General features: G+C 39.3%; 1 protein-coding gene across 6 annotated transcripts in view; it reads right to left on the minus strand.

The window, feature by feature from the left end:
• sdk2b (sidekick cell adhesion molecule 2b) overlaps positions 1–18,353 on the minus strand; it is a 275,577-nt gene that overhangs the window by 66,454 nt on the left and 190,770 nt on the right. For 5 of the 6 annotated variants that reach the window (XM_039787773.1, XM_039787770.1, XM_039787772.1 and 2 more), the window contains exon 2: positions 12,632–12,791. In XM_039787773.1, the coding sequence (XP_039643707.1) occupies positions 12,632–12,791 (160 nt within the window). Of the gene's footprint in view, positions 1–12,631; positions 12,792–17,773; positions 17,854–18,353 lie in introns of those variants that run through there. The other variant, XM_039787774.1, reaches the window with a different exon arrangement.

Genomic DNA, 18,353 nt, shown 5'->3' on the forward strand with positions numbered 1-18,353 from the left:
TCAATGATAATGATGCTCGAGAGGCTAACCCAGCAACCACAGCAAAGCTCTCCCCCAAGAGACACACACACACACACACACACACACACACACACACACACACACACACACACGCACACACGCACACACAGGCACAGACAACAAACACTTGCATTAAACTTTCCTCTATGCAAACACACAAATGCACAAAATCCCCTGGGACAAAGGTTTAAGCTTCATGTCTCCAGCAGTTGACACTCTCCCTCTGACCTTGAATTCAGTGTCCAGCTGTGGTGGCAGTACTGCCTCCCTGCCATGTGGAGGCAGTATATCATATATTTAATTATAAAGCTGCTGTTCTGTGGAGAACTGTTGTATCTTTAGCCACATATGGTGATACAGCTGATGCCAAAAGAACAAGAGGCAAGTGATGATGTTAAAAATGTCGGGTCTCATTTATTTTGCAAACCCTCCACTTAGGGCTGTGCAATTAATCCAAATTGTATTCGCGATTACGATTTTGGCTCCTAACAATCACAAAAACATAGTAATCGAGCAGCCCTACCTCCACTAAAACTATAATTAAAACGTATCTTTCAAGTTGCCAAACATTAAATCACAGTAAAAATACGACGATGTTACACGTATACAGGAAACAGAACACTTGTTAAAAGAACACTTACATACAATTAAAATATACTTATATGTTAAATACGTATACTAAATTGTAAGTCAAGTTATGTCAAATGCTTTTGAAGCTACAATCTAACCACTTCATGCAGTAATTGGTTTGAACTTCTCCCTCAAGCTCTGTTGTTTCTTCCATTATTTTTCATGCGTACAACAGACAAGAGTGCAACAACATCAATGCCTTTAGTGTATGTGTGATTCATTGCATTGAGACTACAAAGACATGCATAAGACACAGAGGAGCTCTTGCAGTGAGACCAGGGAGTGTGATGCAGCTAGGAGGAAGCTATGATGATTTCAAGGGGCCATTCAAAACACCCCTAATGGTCCTGTGTGTGCGTGTGTTTGTCTAGCAGTTAGACAGCATCACCTGTGAACTAACAACCAGCCCGTTGGCTTCAGGAAGAGACTCCTGCAGATAATCATCAGTAATCAATGTTTGTTTGACTGTGTGCATGTGTCTTTTCGATATCCGCAATACAGCAGGGTATACGTATCTGTGAGCGATAACCCCAACAGCACTGGGATACAGAATGCATTTGTCAATTTTGAGTCATTCACTACAGAGATCAAGCATCCCGACTGCTCAGAATGCCAGGCATCATCTTACGTTATTGGAAGGCTGGTAAGCCTTCCAATAACTAATAAATGGCAGTGCACTGGGAGATACATGGAGCGGCCAACTGTTAAAGTCTCTAATGTTAGATGGCAGAAAAACATCTAAAGATTGTAAATTAGCCTACGGCAAGTTGTACATCTTTGATTTGAGTCATTCTAGCACAAGACATTCTTGTAAAAAAACCACTTCTTGTGTGAGGGGAAACACTTATCACTAGGAGTGTGCTTGCCATCTTTGCTGTCACATTCCTGCATGCTATGTGCTCAAAAGTGCTAAGTGAACTGCCAGAAAGGATGTTGGAGTGTAACCTTCTGATATTGGATGTACCTGTTTCTATAGTAACCACGAGTTTGTTTGAAAAGTTTTTTGTGATTTAACCTTTTGTTTAAAGAGTGTTTTTTTTTTTTTTGCATGAACAAATGTTTGGGAAGTGAATGAAATAGAAGTAATAAAAGAGAGCAATTCAAAAGTTCAGAAGTGCTTTCAACAAGCAAAGTTTGTGCTTTCAACAACAAGTTTGCAGGAAAGTTTGGATACTTTCACCACATAAAGAACTAGGGAGTCACATTATAGGAGCCATGATAAGAACTGTTCCTCTAAAATGAGCACTACAATTTGTGTATGATGTTGCCAAAAGAAAGAGTACTAGACTAAATATATACGAACAGATTCTGAAAGAATTAAGGCAAAGGTTTTCATAGACTGCTAGAGGCTTAAGAGAAAAGAAACAAAATTCAATCATACTTTCTAAGAGGCTGTGCAGCTAACCAAACAAATACGTTTACTGAATGAAACCTAATACAAAACCTAAATATTTTAACAGACAACCTAATTTTTGGCCACACTCAAACATGCAAGACCACTGACACTGACCTATTCATAGCAGCCACCTGTTGGTTTGCTTTACAAATTTAAAAACGTCTGGTGTTGTGCTCACAGATGCCTATTATTCCCAGTTGAAGACACAATTGACCAATCAGACCTTTGTACATAAATGTAGATGTCATCATTCTATACTGTAAGCTAGCTACCTAGCAACATCCATTAAAAATAGCGGCAAAAAAAAAAAAATAACAAGAACAAGAACTCTCAAATCTGTATATTTCTTATACTTGTTGTGAAAAATGGGAAGATAACTGCTTCTGGGGACCACAGCTTCTGGGGACAACAGCTTCTGTGTTGACGAAAAATGGATATGTCACTCACTACTAATTGTTTAGGGAAACAAAACAAGACAATCCCCTTTCCCAAACTGAAATATTCTGCCAGTGACATGATATCAGGGTCAATGAATACAGTGTAAAGAAATTGGCAATTCATGCTAGATTATTAGCAAAAGTACAAAGGTTCTAGTGTGATATTTTGATAGCTTGAAAATGTCTAGAAAGCTGCCTTTGTGCTGTGTAATAGGCTGCTACCAAATGGAAGATGTGCTGGAATAACAAATGGTTGGGTGTGTTCGAAGGCTGTTAATATCTATAACAAAAAAAAGTGAAGTGGTATCAAATCTCATTAGCAGCTGCATCAGTTTAACCCGAAGAAGTAAATGAGTTTTTGCACAAAGTCTGTTAAGGCTTAATCAACTAATCAGAAGGCTCTAAATTAATACAATTATGTATATGTGTTATGCATTGATGGAAGGAAGATGAGGTGAATAGATGATGAAATAGTGTGCAGGAGAAGTGGCAAAAAAGAAAAATATTAGTCACATCAGAGTTTGGGTGGAGAAGCAGCAGACATTAAGAGAGAGATAGCTGACAGGTGGTGTCGGTGCTTCAGGTTTAACCTCGCTGAGGCCTACTGAGAATTCACCCCAGAGCCAGAACCTTCAGGGTGACTTTAGACAGTACTCTCTCGCTCGCTCTGTCCCTTATATAATGAATACAATTAACCTTTGCGGAGCTGTGCGTGTTGGCAGCAGGTTGGGGGAGTCAGCCGGGGGCTCGCTGTGTTGGACAGAGATTGATTGATGTTCCTGTGGTCAGCGCACTCCGTCAGATCCCCTTTAATTAGCCCCACTCAGGAGAAATGATTAGATGGAGGAGTGGCAGGGAGACGGATAGAGGGACATGAGAAAGAGGGAGGACTGGGTATCAAGTGGGTTGGAGAAGGAGGGAGGCAGAGATGGTAGGGGATGATTGGCAAAACTATAATCCTTGATTGAAGGCGGCTGCAGTGCACTTTATAGTGAGTGTTGCTATAATAACAGCATACCTGTGACCAAGGTTAGCTCCCATAACATTTTACTAAAATTGCTACTTATACAGTTAGATTATAAACCATCATACACACAAACACATTGTAATTATACCCCTAACTGCATGACAGTAAATCACTGTACATCATCAAGCATCATAAATCTTGGATGAGATGGTAATGACACACATCTTTTGTCCCTAGCAACGATGCATTTGCTACAATTCAAAAAACGTTCCCTGTCATTAGGGTTTATGTCATTTCTTTGAAACCTGATCCAAAAGGGTGTCTTTTGCAATAGACCACATCATGCAACAATTATTTTACAACTCACAATAAAATCAGACACAGCACAGTGCGTCACGGCTCACTTGTAATGATGTTTTTTAGTCTTAATTGTGTTGTTTGGAGTTTATGATAAGGTCATCACCCTCTTACAACACTTTGATGTCACTTTACTTTCGTTAATGAGTTCACAAAATGACATTGTGGCATACTTGTAAGGCTTCAACACCTCATACATTCATTACCGTGGCAAATTATCACTTTTATCAGCTTCATAACATTTATTTTGGGGATCATGATGGATTGATGTGTGCCAATATTCTGATTATATGCTTGTGCTGTGCATATCGTGAATTAAAATATCCCTCACAGAAAGCAACGAGCCAAGTAAAATGCTACCTACTAATGTGACGAACACATTGACGCACAATCGAACATACACATTTCTAGGTCTTCACAGCGCTATAGGTGATTTGTCTGAAAGCAGGTGTCAGCAAATCAATAATGTTCTATCATTTTTTTGAGAAGATGTCCTTTGAAAAGTGTATAGAATTATGTATTGAGATCATCTTCTAAATTCTATAGGATGAGAGTCTTCATTCCGATCTTGAGAACAAGATTCCATCACATACAACACATGACAGGTAATAGGGACTTCTGGCTTAAGCTACAGGAAATCAATAGTGGGTAATTTGTCTACAGGCCCAGGGGGACAGCCTCCGTATGTTCTATCTTTTCTAAAACAGATGGATAACTGTCTGGTGGAGACAATTTACACAAACTATTGTCGACTGTATTTTGTCACATGTACATTTATTTGTCAGCTTTACCATTCTGTTCCCTGTAGAATATGATCCATATAAAAGCTTATTTCCCTTGAGCTGCACAGACAATGCAATATACAATCCTTAAAGCAGTGAGGCATATATGATGGCCAACATTGGTTTGGTCTTGCATGTGACACATGACATTATACTAGTTGACTGAAGCATAGGCACACGTGAGTCATGACGACAATGTGATGAGTAAAACTCCATGCATCTGCTTGGATGAAGGCTGTGGTAGTGGGTTGTGCAGTTGGTCGCACCCACTTACTGGCCGTGCTGGGTATTGAACCACAATGCTTTGACTTTGGTACAGATGGATTCATGTTTGAATCCATGTTTGATTCATGTTTGATCACATATTATCTGATCTAAATCAGGAAGTTTTTGCTAACTTTGCTAATATTAGACAGCTCATTTAGGCAAAGTCCTTGTACGGCTGCTTGTACAATTTAACACTGATGCATTGAACGTTTGGTATATTTTGTCAATTAAAAAAAGGGTTTCATAAAGGTACTGAAAAAGTATGGTTGTGGTATCACATCTGCACCCGTATCAAACACTTCCATTTGCAGCAGCAAATGTAGTTTGATGTTTGAAATGAGACATTTAAGCAGCCGCTTTGGTTGGTGAGTGGGTGACTAGTTGGTTAATAATGAACGGAACTGATTTGGGTGTGAATTACTTAATTTCTGAATCCATTCTAAGAATTCCCAAATCCTAAATGATCTACCCACAAACTCTAATACATGTAAAGACTTTGTTTTTTTTCATTGCAGCACTTCTCCGTCCATTCTGTGACACGTGGTTTATCGCAATCCCTGTGCGATACAATACCAGCAGCACATTTTCTTGCGTGGGTCTGTATAAATCAGAGAGAAGCCTGCAGACACCATCAGCCCTGCCAGCCCGCTTTGAATGTAGGTCAACACTAAACGTTTGGGAACCTCACCAGTATGTTTCTCACACCATTTCAAACTGTAGACGCAGCATTATGCAAAATCATACCATACCGTATCAACACAGTCGTATAAGTATGATTATCCTAACAGATCAAGTACACATAACTACACATTAACAACACATAATACATGCTGGTGAATGGTACGTCCTTGAGTATTCGTGGAATCAGAGAAAAGTACTTAACGGCTGGACACTGTGTCTAGTTGTTAATTTAATTAGATGTCCATGTGTCAGGCTATACAGAAATGTTTGGTAACGCTGGCTGTGGATCACAAATTAGAAAAAGCAGCCGTACCTTGCCAACAGTGCAATGCCACTGAAACTCAATGAGACACACACAAGCACACACACTCATATACAACACAGTAAATGAGCATAATAAAACAAATGTCTGTTTTTGTCTCTCGCTGGAACACTTGCACTTTCAGACTCACTAACTCGACTCCTCCGCAGTAAAACAAGGAGTGAGCGATTGCAAGGGGGTAGAGAGAAACGTAAAAAAAAAAAAAAAATCTATTGTATCTGGGGATTGTGGAGGAGAATGCCAGGAAGACAGAAAATAGATGTTTTTAGTTACAGAGGGAAATCCATTAAGGTCATCCAGAGAGAGACGCTGCCTGGTTGGCTCTGTCCAAGCCCTGCCAGTCACGGACATGATGTGAATCAAGTACAGACCCAAGTGCGGGAAAGTTTTTCTGCCTGTAGTTGGATGTAACCGATGCTCTTTCTCCTTAGCAAGAATATCACTGATCCCGTTGAACCTCTCAGTTAAACAATACATGATTAATTTCTGTTTTGCTTATGTATTGAAAAGTCTGTTATCTCACATTCTACCTATACATTCTCACATTCTACCTATACATTTGTCCTGGAAAATCATGGTACATTTTTTTTCTTTTTCAAGAAATCCAGTGAAGTGGCTCTACTTGTTTTATTATTTAATTATTACTTAATTTGCATTTATTACTTTCATTTGATGTAAGGGCTCTTCACAGTCTCATAACAGAGTGCACATTGAAGAACGGAAATTAGAGCAGATGGGTTTGGAAATGCATATAGATTAAGTAGAAAAACAGTCTCACAAACCAACAAAATGAATTCATTTGAATTGAACTTGACTTTGAGTGTGAAGGTGAGCAACAGCAGCAGCAGGAAGAGCAATGCATTGATTTGTGAGACGTGCTGAATGGTGCCAAACTCAAGAAAACAACATACTGTACAGGGAGAATGCAAGAAGGGAAATGGAAGTGAGTGAAAGGGTGAATTTGAATCTTAAGGTCTTATTCGATGCTTGGTTTCTCGTTCCATTTCATTTTCCACACATGCACCTTAACCCTCTAAACACATTCACAAGGGACATCCAACTGATTGCAACTCCCTAAACAGTAAACTGTTTTGGCTGTGTGTTTAAGTCATAATGGAGAATGCGAAAAGGATGACATATCCAATTTGAGTCGTTCTGAAGCTCTGCTCTTTGGGGACTGTTTTGAAACAAATTGCTGTTTATGGCAATCAACATCTTCTGAAAATAAAGGTGGTTTTAATTCTTCCTGAGATTATATAAAAACATCTTTAAGAGTTGAAACCAGCAAACACTCAGAAAAAAAATCGGAACAATACACAATCCTGTTTGGAACATGTATTAATTAAATGAAATGGTTTAAAACTCAATCATGTGTATCAAATCATTAAAAAAAAATTTGTTGTGTGGAGCCCAAAGGCAGATATGATTTTGCACACACGCACATTAAACTTGTTGTCATCGACAGCTACCTTGCCCCCCTGCTTTCCTTCATCTCCATCTAGTTAGCAAGCTGAGCTCGTCATCTCTTTCCTCAGACATGGAATAATATTGTATTGAACTTGTGTTAATTTGTTCAGAGCCACCATGAAATTATATCTGTTAGAAAAAGAACTGAGGCAGACAGGATGAACAAAAAGGAAGGATGAAAGGGAGACCAAGAGTGTGAAGAGGGGCGGGAAGATAGAGTGGGGATTTTCAGAAAATACACAATTGCAACGTAATGTATATATCTATCGCTTGAAAAACATGTTTTTATACTAAATGTACTAGTGGCTTATTTCTGAACCCATTGTCAAATGTTGCAGACTGGTCATTACCGGAGTGATCGAAGTGACACTCCATTATGCTAGCTGTCAAAATGTTAATCTCATTTTCTAGGTTTCTTTTCCCTATTTTGATTGTGAAAAAGCATAGCACTCTACTAGTTGTGATTGTATTGTAGGAAAAAAAAAAAATTATTTCAATCCTCAAAAACTGACAACAACAAGAGACAGTAAGTACATAGAGATAAAAAGTCAATCATTGTGAACTTGTGATGCTGAAACTGTCATGTCTTCTCGCTCATGCAATTTCATTTTCTCCTGTGACGGACTGTTGATTAGACTGTAGACTGTAGATTATGTGTTTGCTAGGTCCTTTAAGACCCTTTTTTTTTTTTTTTTTGCAGTCTGTCCGATCTCATTACAATAAGAAAATTGGAGAGAGGTTTATTATTCCCTACAGGAAACAGAGGCCACACTACACCAATCCAGCCAAGAAACAATAGACAAACAAAAAGACTCTTGAGGTTCGATTAATAATTACCTCACTTAATTAAGTTTCTAGGTTAAATTGGCGGCATAAAGACATGCCAGGTAAACGCCCCTGAGGTTTTGGTGTGATAGGAAGTTGTGGTGCTATGCACTGTATTTATAGACTAATTGATCCACTGAAGCATTGTGTGTGGGATAATTCACTGACTGATGGGTTAAAAAAAATCCTTAACTGTATTGGATACAATCTTCAATCTTAATTAAGTTGAATTTAATTTCTTTGAAATTATTATTTGGGAACAAAGAAAGCAGGGTGCTGGCCAAATGCTGTGAATGAATACATGTGTGTGTGGCTGGTTGGCATTCGGATACTATGTAGGGGATGTTGTTATGTCACAGCAGTCAATGCTGAGCCTGTTCTGAAAAAAACGGAGGTGGTTGTTTTTGGAGCAAAAGAGGAACGATTGAAAGTCAGCGCTCAGCTTCAAACGACAATGTTAAAAACAACAGACAAAGCCAGAAATCTTGGTGTAGTCATGGACTCAGACCTAAATTTTAACAGCCACATTAACATAATTAAAAAATCAGCATATTATCACCTTAAAAATATATCAAGGGTTAGAGGACTTATGTCTCAGCAAGATCTGGAAAAACTTGTCCATGCTTTTATCTTCAGTAGACTTGACTACTGTAACGGTGTCTTTACAGGTCTCCCTAAAAAATCAATCAGACAGCTGCAGCTGATTCAGAACGCTGCTGCCCGAGTCCTCACTAAAACCAGGAAAGTGGATCACATCACTCCAGTACTGAAGTCTTTACACTGGCTTCCAGTGCCTCAAATAATTGATTTCAAAATACTTTTACTGGTTTATAAATCACTAAACGGTTTAGGGCCAAAATACATTTCTGATCTGCTACTACACTATGACCCACCCAGACCTCTCAAGTCGTCTGGGACAGGTCTACTTGTTGTCCCCAGAGTCAGAACTAAACAGGGGGAAGCAGCGTTCAGTTTTTATGCTCCACATATCTGGAACAAACTCCCAGAAACCTGCAGGTCCGCTGCAACTCTCAGTTCTTTTAAATCTAAGCTAAAGACCTATCTTTTTGATGTTGCTTTTCCTTAAATAATCTATTTTATTAACTTTAATTTCTTATACTGCACTGTAACTTTTATTCTTATACTGCACTATCAATTTTATTCTTGTTTTAATTTGTTTATTAATGTTTTAAAATTGTTTTAAATTGTTTTCTAACTGCTCTTTAATGTTTTATGTAAAGCACTTTGAATTGCCCTGTTGCTGAAATGTGCTATACAAATAAAGCTGCCTTGCCTTGCCTTGTTCTGTCCCAAGTGTGGCCCTCCCCACAGAAGACCACTAAAACTGTGCCACCTCTTCCAGCACTCTCTCTCTCTTCCACACGCTCCCACCTACAGCGCACACACACACACACACACACACACACACACACACACACACACACACACACACACACACACACCTGGCAGTATTGATCGGTTGCCAGAGGACACAAGGTCAAGTCACATGGTGTCAATATTTAAACCAGCACTCAGCATTGGGGACCTCTACCATAACCTCATTAATATGGGGGGTCTGCTTTGCTCAAATACTCTCCTGGCACAGAGAAAGGTCAACTACACTGCATACCTACACACAAACAACACACACACACACACACACACACACACACACACACACACACACACACACACACTACTCTTTCACATGCGAAAAGCTGTCGAAACATACAAGGAAATGAATGGATACACTCTATGTTCATTAAGTTTCCTATTGAAACCACAGACTGTATATAAAGATGGACGATGCATCTATACTTCCTCCCAATGTACAAAAGTGAAGCCAAATAATCCCAGATATGGGCCCTGGCATCTTGTAATTTTGGAGCCAGAGTCTGCGCAGTAGTGATCGGGCGGTGAACCAGCGGTATGAAAGTCCCGCCCATACACCCGCACAACCAATCATGAGTCAATCACAGCTGTAATAGCTCGAATAACTTGACACTTGAACAAACATCAGTGTGATAAGAACGACCTAAAATGACAGAAACCCATCTTTTGGAAACATTTATTTGTCCCATCTGCTAACATAGAAGGGGCGTGATTTATGACCTATATTGCAGCCAGCCACCTGGGGGCAATCAAGATGTTTTGGCTTCACTTATACAGTCTACGCATCTATCCCTTATTGAAACAGGATGTTGAGGTGGTACATAGCACCGTGAACTATAGTTCTGAACTGTAAACCAATGGGATGTCAGTTAAAGTGCTCATATTACGCTTTTTGGCTTTTCCCCTTTCCTTTATTGTGTTATATATATTTTTGTGCATGTTATAGGTTTAAAAAGTGAAAAAGCCCAAAGTCCACCCCAAAGGGACTTACCATCTTCCACAGAAAACACTGTTCACCAACTGCTCCAAACAGCTCTATTGTAGTCCAGCCTTTACTTCTGTGACAAAAGTGCGTCACTTTGTAACACACATTATAACGGAGAGCTCAACACACAGGGTGAAAAGAGGAGCTGCAGCAATGTGCAGTACAGAAAAATATAGTGTTTTTTGAAAATGAAACCATGTAAACCCATTCTGGTACAACCTCTAAATACATTTATCAACCTGAAAATGAGCATAATATGAGCACTTTAAGCTTAGACAGATTGTTTGATTCGCTTTAAGGGAAATTGTGGTTTCCTTATTTGTTAGTGCGACAACTGTTTTTTGAGAACATTACACATTTTCTGCAAATCTGAAGTGTCCATTTTACCTGGTCTTAAATCATGCTTTTATACAGTATACACACACTCACACACACATGCAAAATGCTTTGTGCCTGACTGCTTGTTTAATCACTCATTCTATCGCTCCATCACTTCCCCAATAAAACAGTCAAGGGGGCCTTAAGGCTCCAACAGACAGCGTAATTCTCAAGAACAGTCCATTCTGATTAATTGTTCTAGCATCTGTGTGTCACTTTTGCCCTTGCTATCCCGCTTTTTCCGCTCTGGTCTTATCTGTCTCCAACGATTGTCAGGAGAAAGGCCCAACTCGATCAATAGGGCTGATGCTGCTTGTACGTCCACCATCATGTTATTTTCACATGTGAACACAACAGTTCAGCTAAGATCAGCAAAGTGTGTGTCCACAAGCTTTCTTTCAATCCTCTAGTGCCTCATTTACACTGATGACTGCACACAAGCACACACACACACAAGCACACACACACACACACAAACACTCGGTGCAGACACACTGCTCCCTGAGATAAGAGCAACGTTCGCCACATTCCAGATCTTAAAGTTACCATTTAAGACGGTTTATCTCCTGCCCTACCTCTCGTTCACGCCTTTCGCTGCCTCACTAGAGAGAGTAATGGAGGTCACAGAGCCACGGGGGGAAAGGAGAGAGGCAGAAGCAAAAACAGAGGAAGATAGAAAGCAAAACAGCAATAGCTATTTCTTTATTTAGTAGGCTATTCCGTGATGAAACTATAACTGGCTGTGTTGAAAAAAGAAAAAAAAAAAATGACGTGCAAAATACTATACTGCCCTGCAGGGACCGAAAGGGTTCTAGAACTGAGCATTCATTTTACCTTCATTTGACATCTTTTTAGGCAGAATATTCTTAAAAAACAAAACACACAAGACCTAAAAAATGCAGGTACTCTGCCTTTAGACAATCTCAATGGAACACACAACTACAAACAACATGTGTTGTTTCATCTTTCTTTTCCATTTGAACTAAAACAAGTATAATTAATTATAATTTGATGTTTAAATACATGATTTAATTATGCTTAATGACACTAAATCACCTAGGCTAAAATGTCTTAAGTTTTTACTTCATCAGAATTTGATTTACCTACCACTTTATTTCTGTGGTACGGAATTAATAATGTGAGATAATATTAAAACTAATTAGTATGGGAAAACAGGTACTGTAGGAAAATGTGGGAAGATTTTTGCTTTAGCTAAGGTTAGCTGTGGCCACCTCACCCAGTTAACTTTACCTCAAAGGATTTGTCTTAAGTCAAGTTCAAATCTAAACCATGCCACATGTACATAAAAAACGTATTGGTTGCTGTAATCATTTCCTCAGTACATTCCAACCATAATGAAGCCAGAATGCGGTAACTGCTACCTGTATATTGTGGTATGGCTAGAATTTGAGTTTAGTCTAAAATGTAAAAAAGGGACATACTAGTATTAACAACATTTTGATAAAAAAATGTATACTATGTTTTGCATTTGTATGACAGTAAACTGTTGCAAATATGACAGCATTCTGACCAAATTAAAATGTCCATCCCATTTATCGGACCAATCGTATCCATCATTCAACCGGTCAGTAATACATCTCTCTTTCTTTCTTCATGTAAAAGAAAACAGAAAATCAGGTCATTCAGAAAATAATAATATAGATAACATAGATACTCTCACACTTGTTCTCTCTCTTCAACAAAGTTATTCAGTTTGTCCTGACCTGTACTCCAGAGAGAAGCGGGTCAGCTCTGTGCTGTTGTGGATCCATTTGAACTCCAGTGGCCAGCTTCCCTCAGCCATACAGGTCAGCACCAGCCTGTTGCGTTCCAGATGGAGCTGGCTACGCACCGGCTCGGTCTTGAAGTAGGGAGGCACGTCATCTATAAAGAATAAAGAAGAGTTAGGAATTTTTAGGATTTTTAAAAAAAAAATTTATGAGACATCTTAAATACCTCAAACGCATCCAAATAAAGAACACCTACTCTTAAATCCCACATACATCCGTGAACCCGGAGGCACAAATGTGCACAGAAAAACACAGACTACAGAATGACAGGAAAACGGTGTGAGCATTAAGGATAAAAGACAGAGCAAAGCAAATGCATTTTCTTGTAAACTTATCTTACAAAAAAAACAACATTTGAATGGGAAACTTGAACAAAGAGGCAACTGCTGTTGATGCTTACATCGGACTGTAACAGATTGTAGATGGTCAGATGCTAGGATCTCACCGAAGACAAAGCAAACTCTGCTTTATTTGATTATCACTCGCATGTAAACACCAAGCTGCCACACTCCAGATGGAAAACCCTTTCTGAACGTGTCCCTTTTTGAAGTAGCTAATCTCATGTGAGGCCCTGTTGCCTGCGTTCTTGACTTGCTCTGGGAGTGTCAGAGATGTCTGGCTAACAGGGAAGTGGAAGCAGAGGCATCAAGTCAGGAAGGATTGCTCCTGCATCTCCTGCACTGTGTATTTGTGTGTCAGTAACTCACTGGCACAGGGCACCACTTTCCTCCAAGCTAGACAGAGCAGACAGGAGAGGAGTAAAGCCGAGGAGGAGGCATGAAATCCTTTCATCATTCGTTCGCCTCCACTCCGTTTCGCTCTGTCTTTCGCTCTTTCTGTGTTTCTTATACACGCTCTGCTGAAGTGTGAAGGAATGGATTGAGGAAGACCGTCGAGAACCTCTCCACAGGGTGATGCACATACTGAACATGGCGACACACACACAGCCACGCACACACACACACACACACACCGATTTATATCTCAATCAAGAAGCCTCACATACAAACTGTCAAGGTCCCTTGCGGTTCTAATATCTCACCCTTGATAAATGACGCAAAAATGGAGAGCTTACTTGATGATCATTGTAAATATAGAACACATTAATTGGATGGTTGGATAATATAATTATCAAATTGACTGATAATCAGGCATTGGAATTAAACTGTCAAAATGATCTATAGTGCTGATATTTTGTTCTTCAATTGCGGCTCGACAAATCCACCGGAGGTAGACTGATAAGAGGAGGAATGGGGAAGAAAATAGGGAATGAAAGTCAAATAGAGTGAGAGGACCAGAGATGATTTACAAGCTTTTCACATTCATTCTACTGAGGCTTCTGGAAGTATACGCTTCATTTGATGACATTATTTCTTTGTAGGTAGTATTAACACTATTATTATAGCGTGAAGTACTGTATCTTATCATGGAGGTACACAACATGGTAAAACATCCGGTAACACTTTACTTGAAGGTATCTACATAAGAGTGACATGACACAGTCATGAACACATGACACAGTCATGAACACATGACACTGTCATGACACAGTCATGACACATGAACCCTAACCCTAACCTAACCCTTGTCATGACAAAAACCGAATGACACTTACTAAAAGAAGTGTTATGTCATAAACATTTATGACTTGTTTATCATGTTTATGACACGTTCATGACAGTGTCATGTCACTCTTATGTAGATACCTTCAAGTAAAGTGTAACCAAACATCCTTAGTTTCCAGTTCCAAATCAACTACACAACTCTTGTTGCTGCTGTTCTGATATTTTGGCTACACTCATTGACATAAATGGGCTGAACAAAGTATTAAAAAACGCTTTTCAGTATGATGCAATATAGTTCAACAGCACCACAAACTACAGCTTCCAAAATCACCATAAAGTTGAATCAACACCTCTGTAAAAACAATTTAAACATTATAACCTTCATGAAGGTAGGATTTATACAGGACTGCTGTGTAATACCACATTAGTTATTAGGTGTACCAAATAAACTGTGAACTGACATGGCAGATCAAAATGTTATTTTCAGGTATGTTGAAGAACTTTAAAAAAAAAATGATAAAGTGATAAGTAGAAAGTATTTTACCTTTAGACAACAAAAATTCAAGTATATAAAACATGGTTCACATAAGGTACATAATGAGGAAAATCAAGAGAAATTACATGCATATGAAAGGCAGTTGTTTGCAGTTCAAACGTGCGCAACTCTGAATAAGTCAACAATGAATATTCATACATTCCAGTACCTTCTTGATGCATATTCATAAACAGTACTTTTTTTTTTTCGAGAACCTGAGCGTGGTGCTAACCCGTAGGCTGGCCATCAAAAAATGTTTATAACAAATAGAAGAAAGCAGAGGAGACTCAACAAAGCACCACAAAATGTTCTGTCAAATTAAACTCACATTACTACATCGGATTGTGTTCAAATGTTCAAAATTGTGCCCCTTGCTATGACTGCACACTGTGGTCTGTTAAAAAAAACGTATCCCTTTAACTAGTCGAACATGAAGAAAGCCTCCACACAGCAGTAGCCTAAAAAGTGGAACACAGACACGGCTAATCAGAAAGTCACACTGTGAAGTGAAGTCTCTGTTAGTGCAAAGAAATAATAGACAATGAACCAGAAAAAAAGATATACTTAGGTTAAGTGACGCAAGAAAACGATTGAAAAAGATATATGAGAGAGCAGCATGGCATACAGTGGGCTTAATAGATGCAAAATAGAGATAAAATGTAAAATAGACTCTGAGGTGCCTTTAGAGTTTGAGTGCTTGGGCATTTCCCAAAGCAGTGTGGGTTAATACTATGCCTGGCACAGAGGAAGATAGGCTGCAAAAAATGAGGGAGATTGAGATGTGCAATAGTGATTTGAGATGGCCGAGACTAATTATTCCCTGGCGATGTACGCTTTGATTTTATCTGTGATGATGAGGGAGATATGAGGGGGGCAGAAGAAGAGAGGCAGGGAAAGAGAGGGAAGGAACAGACAGTACCTCAGTGAAAAGGAGAGGGTGCATGCATACTGTTTCACCCATACACAGATTCTCATTCATCCACAGGAAAGTGTGAGGCCAAAGAAAACATTGATTACTGATGAGTATCTCCAATAGTCCCTCTCATTAGGAAGTCCATGAGAGCTCATCAGTGATATCTGAGGAATGGGCACACGCAGCAGAAGAAAAACACCCTGGGGACATAATAGTTAAGGAATGCCACTAATGATTTTTTTCATTACCGATTAATATGTCAATTATTTTTCCATAAATGTAAATGGACTGTTTTTATATAGCGCTTTTCTAGTCTTAACAACTACTCAAAGCGCTTTAACATAGTACAGGAACCATTCACACACATTCATACACTGTGGCCGAGGCTGCCGTACAAGGTGCCACCTGCTCATCAGGTAAACATTCACACACATTTACACTCCGATGGCGCAGCATCGGGGGCAACTCAGGGTTCAGTGTCTTGCCCAAGGACACTTCGGCATGGAACTGCAGGGCCAGGGATCAAACCACCAACCTTCCGATTGGCAGGCGACCTCTCTACCACTTAGCCACAGCCGCCCCAATCAATCTTTTTGGAAAAAAAATCAAGTTGAAAAATACTACTACTTCTAATAATAATCTAATATCACCAAACACTGCAGTGTTATGAAGCGTTTTAGAGTCTTTCAGCTCATTGTTTTGGTTCTATGGCCTGCACCTTTACTGTTTTGTTCAACTGTCAGCGCTCTCTCAAACCTCTCAAAGCAGCCGCAGCATGCAGCCGTTTTCAGCAACAACAAAAAAGCTCTGATAAACCCACTGGTGACTAGCTGGTAAACATAGTGAAGTATTTTGCTGCATTTACTGTAGCTCAGTCTCAGAAATGAAGGGGGGCAAAGGGCAAAAATGCACCCAAGAAATCTCAGAATGCCCCTAGAAAAGTAGTGTGTGACGGGCAGATATTGCCTCCAAGATTTCGAAAGACATAAAGGATATTTGCCTAAACTCCTGATCCTAATGTATCTTAAGCCATCATTTTATTTGCATTCAATTCATTTAATGCCCATTTTTGTCTCAAAGACAGAAATAACGTTGCTGTTACATATAAATGCACTAATAATAGCAATCATTTGCTATTTAATTACTCATGTTGGCACAAGGTGATGATTATTGTATGCATTTTAATTTGGACTCATTTCATATTAAAAAGCAGCAGCTGTATGCTCCCAACTACTTAAATAAAATTCCCTCAAATGTTGTAAATGCCCCGTTGTTTTAGACAATGAAAGTAAGAGTTGCCCCCCAAATATATATTTTTTAATTTCCTACACTGATTTAGCTGCTAAACAACAACATATTTTCCTCAAAGGTTGTAGAGACCAAAGCACAGGTAGACGTGTTGAACTTTCATTTACCAGGGGCCAGGGGGTCAGAAACACAACTAACGTTACAGCATAAATTAATGCTAATGTTGTTCAGTTTGCTGGATATGTAACAGTCTGCCAGCACACTATCAACAACTTCATAAGGTGATATAGAAGAACAATGTTCTGTTAATATATTGTTATGCTGTCCAAGTGGCCAAATAATCTGGTATTGTTGCTTTAATTTATAAACCAATTGGCAAACTAAATTGAAGTGCTTGGCAGCAGGAAATACATGCTATCAATACAATTAATATGGAGAGCAAAACATAAGGCCAGTGTACAACATGAGGTCTAATGAGACATATTGTAACTTCTTAACCCATTTAATTTTGCTGACACATGAACAGACAACGTAGCTTAACGTTACAGCAAAAATGCGTGTGCTAGAAGCTAACGTTATCTTAATAATAAGCCTCTGTACCAACGACGACGACTACTGAACAGCCCGACATGACGCCAGAAGTCTCCAGTAAAGTCAGCTAGCTTACATGCCGACCGACATTATAGCTTTAAACTCTCAAACAAACACGTATACAATGAGCACCTTTTTCTCATAATAAACAACAAGGAAGTTGGACAAATTATTAACGACATGTGCTTACAAGTCTACAGTGCTTTGTTTACGGTAATAATTACCTTAAACAGGGGGAGTAGTGAGAGTGCACTCAGCCCTTGGCGTCACCGGTCCTATTAAGTGAGGGAAAGAAGCGCCGCGACCGCCCTCTACTGGATTCCCGAGGCATTGCCAACAGATTAGTCTCGCACTGCCAGACCTAGCTAAACCTCACAGCGCTGCGGAGTTACCAACAGCAGATCGACGCACAATTGGCCCAAACAGACAGGGATCTGCTGCTTCACTGGCTACATATTCTTTAAATTTACCAGCACTTTGGCGACATACCACCTACATTGAATTGTATGTCGTAAAAATGAAATACTGTAACAATAATGTATCGATCCTCTCATCTTTTCTGAAAATTAAGTAGGATAATATGATCTCAAAGGGAATTAGGCTACTCTTATGTCACACTATAGGCTACGGTGCAAACTGTAAACTACAAACAACAACCATGGATAAATGAGGCTAAGGTAACATAGCCTACTGTATTGCAGTCTTATGTCAAGCCATGACATGAAATGCAGTGTAATAAAGACCAATGATTTTTTAGGCACTTCCAATCCATGCGAACAAAAAACAAACCCAACTTGAGCTTCC

The sequence above is a fragment of the Perca fluviatilis genome, chromosome 21 (assembly GCF_010015445.1).
Source record: "Perca fluviatilis chromosome 21, GENO_Pfluv_1.0, whole genome shotgun sequence".
NCBI lineage: Eukaryota > Metazoa > Chordata > Actinopteri > Perciformes > Percidae > Perca > Perca fluviatilis.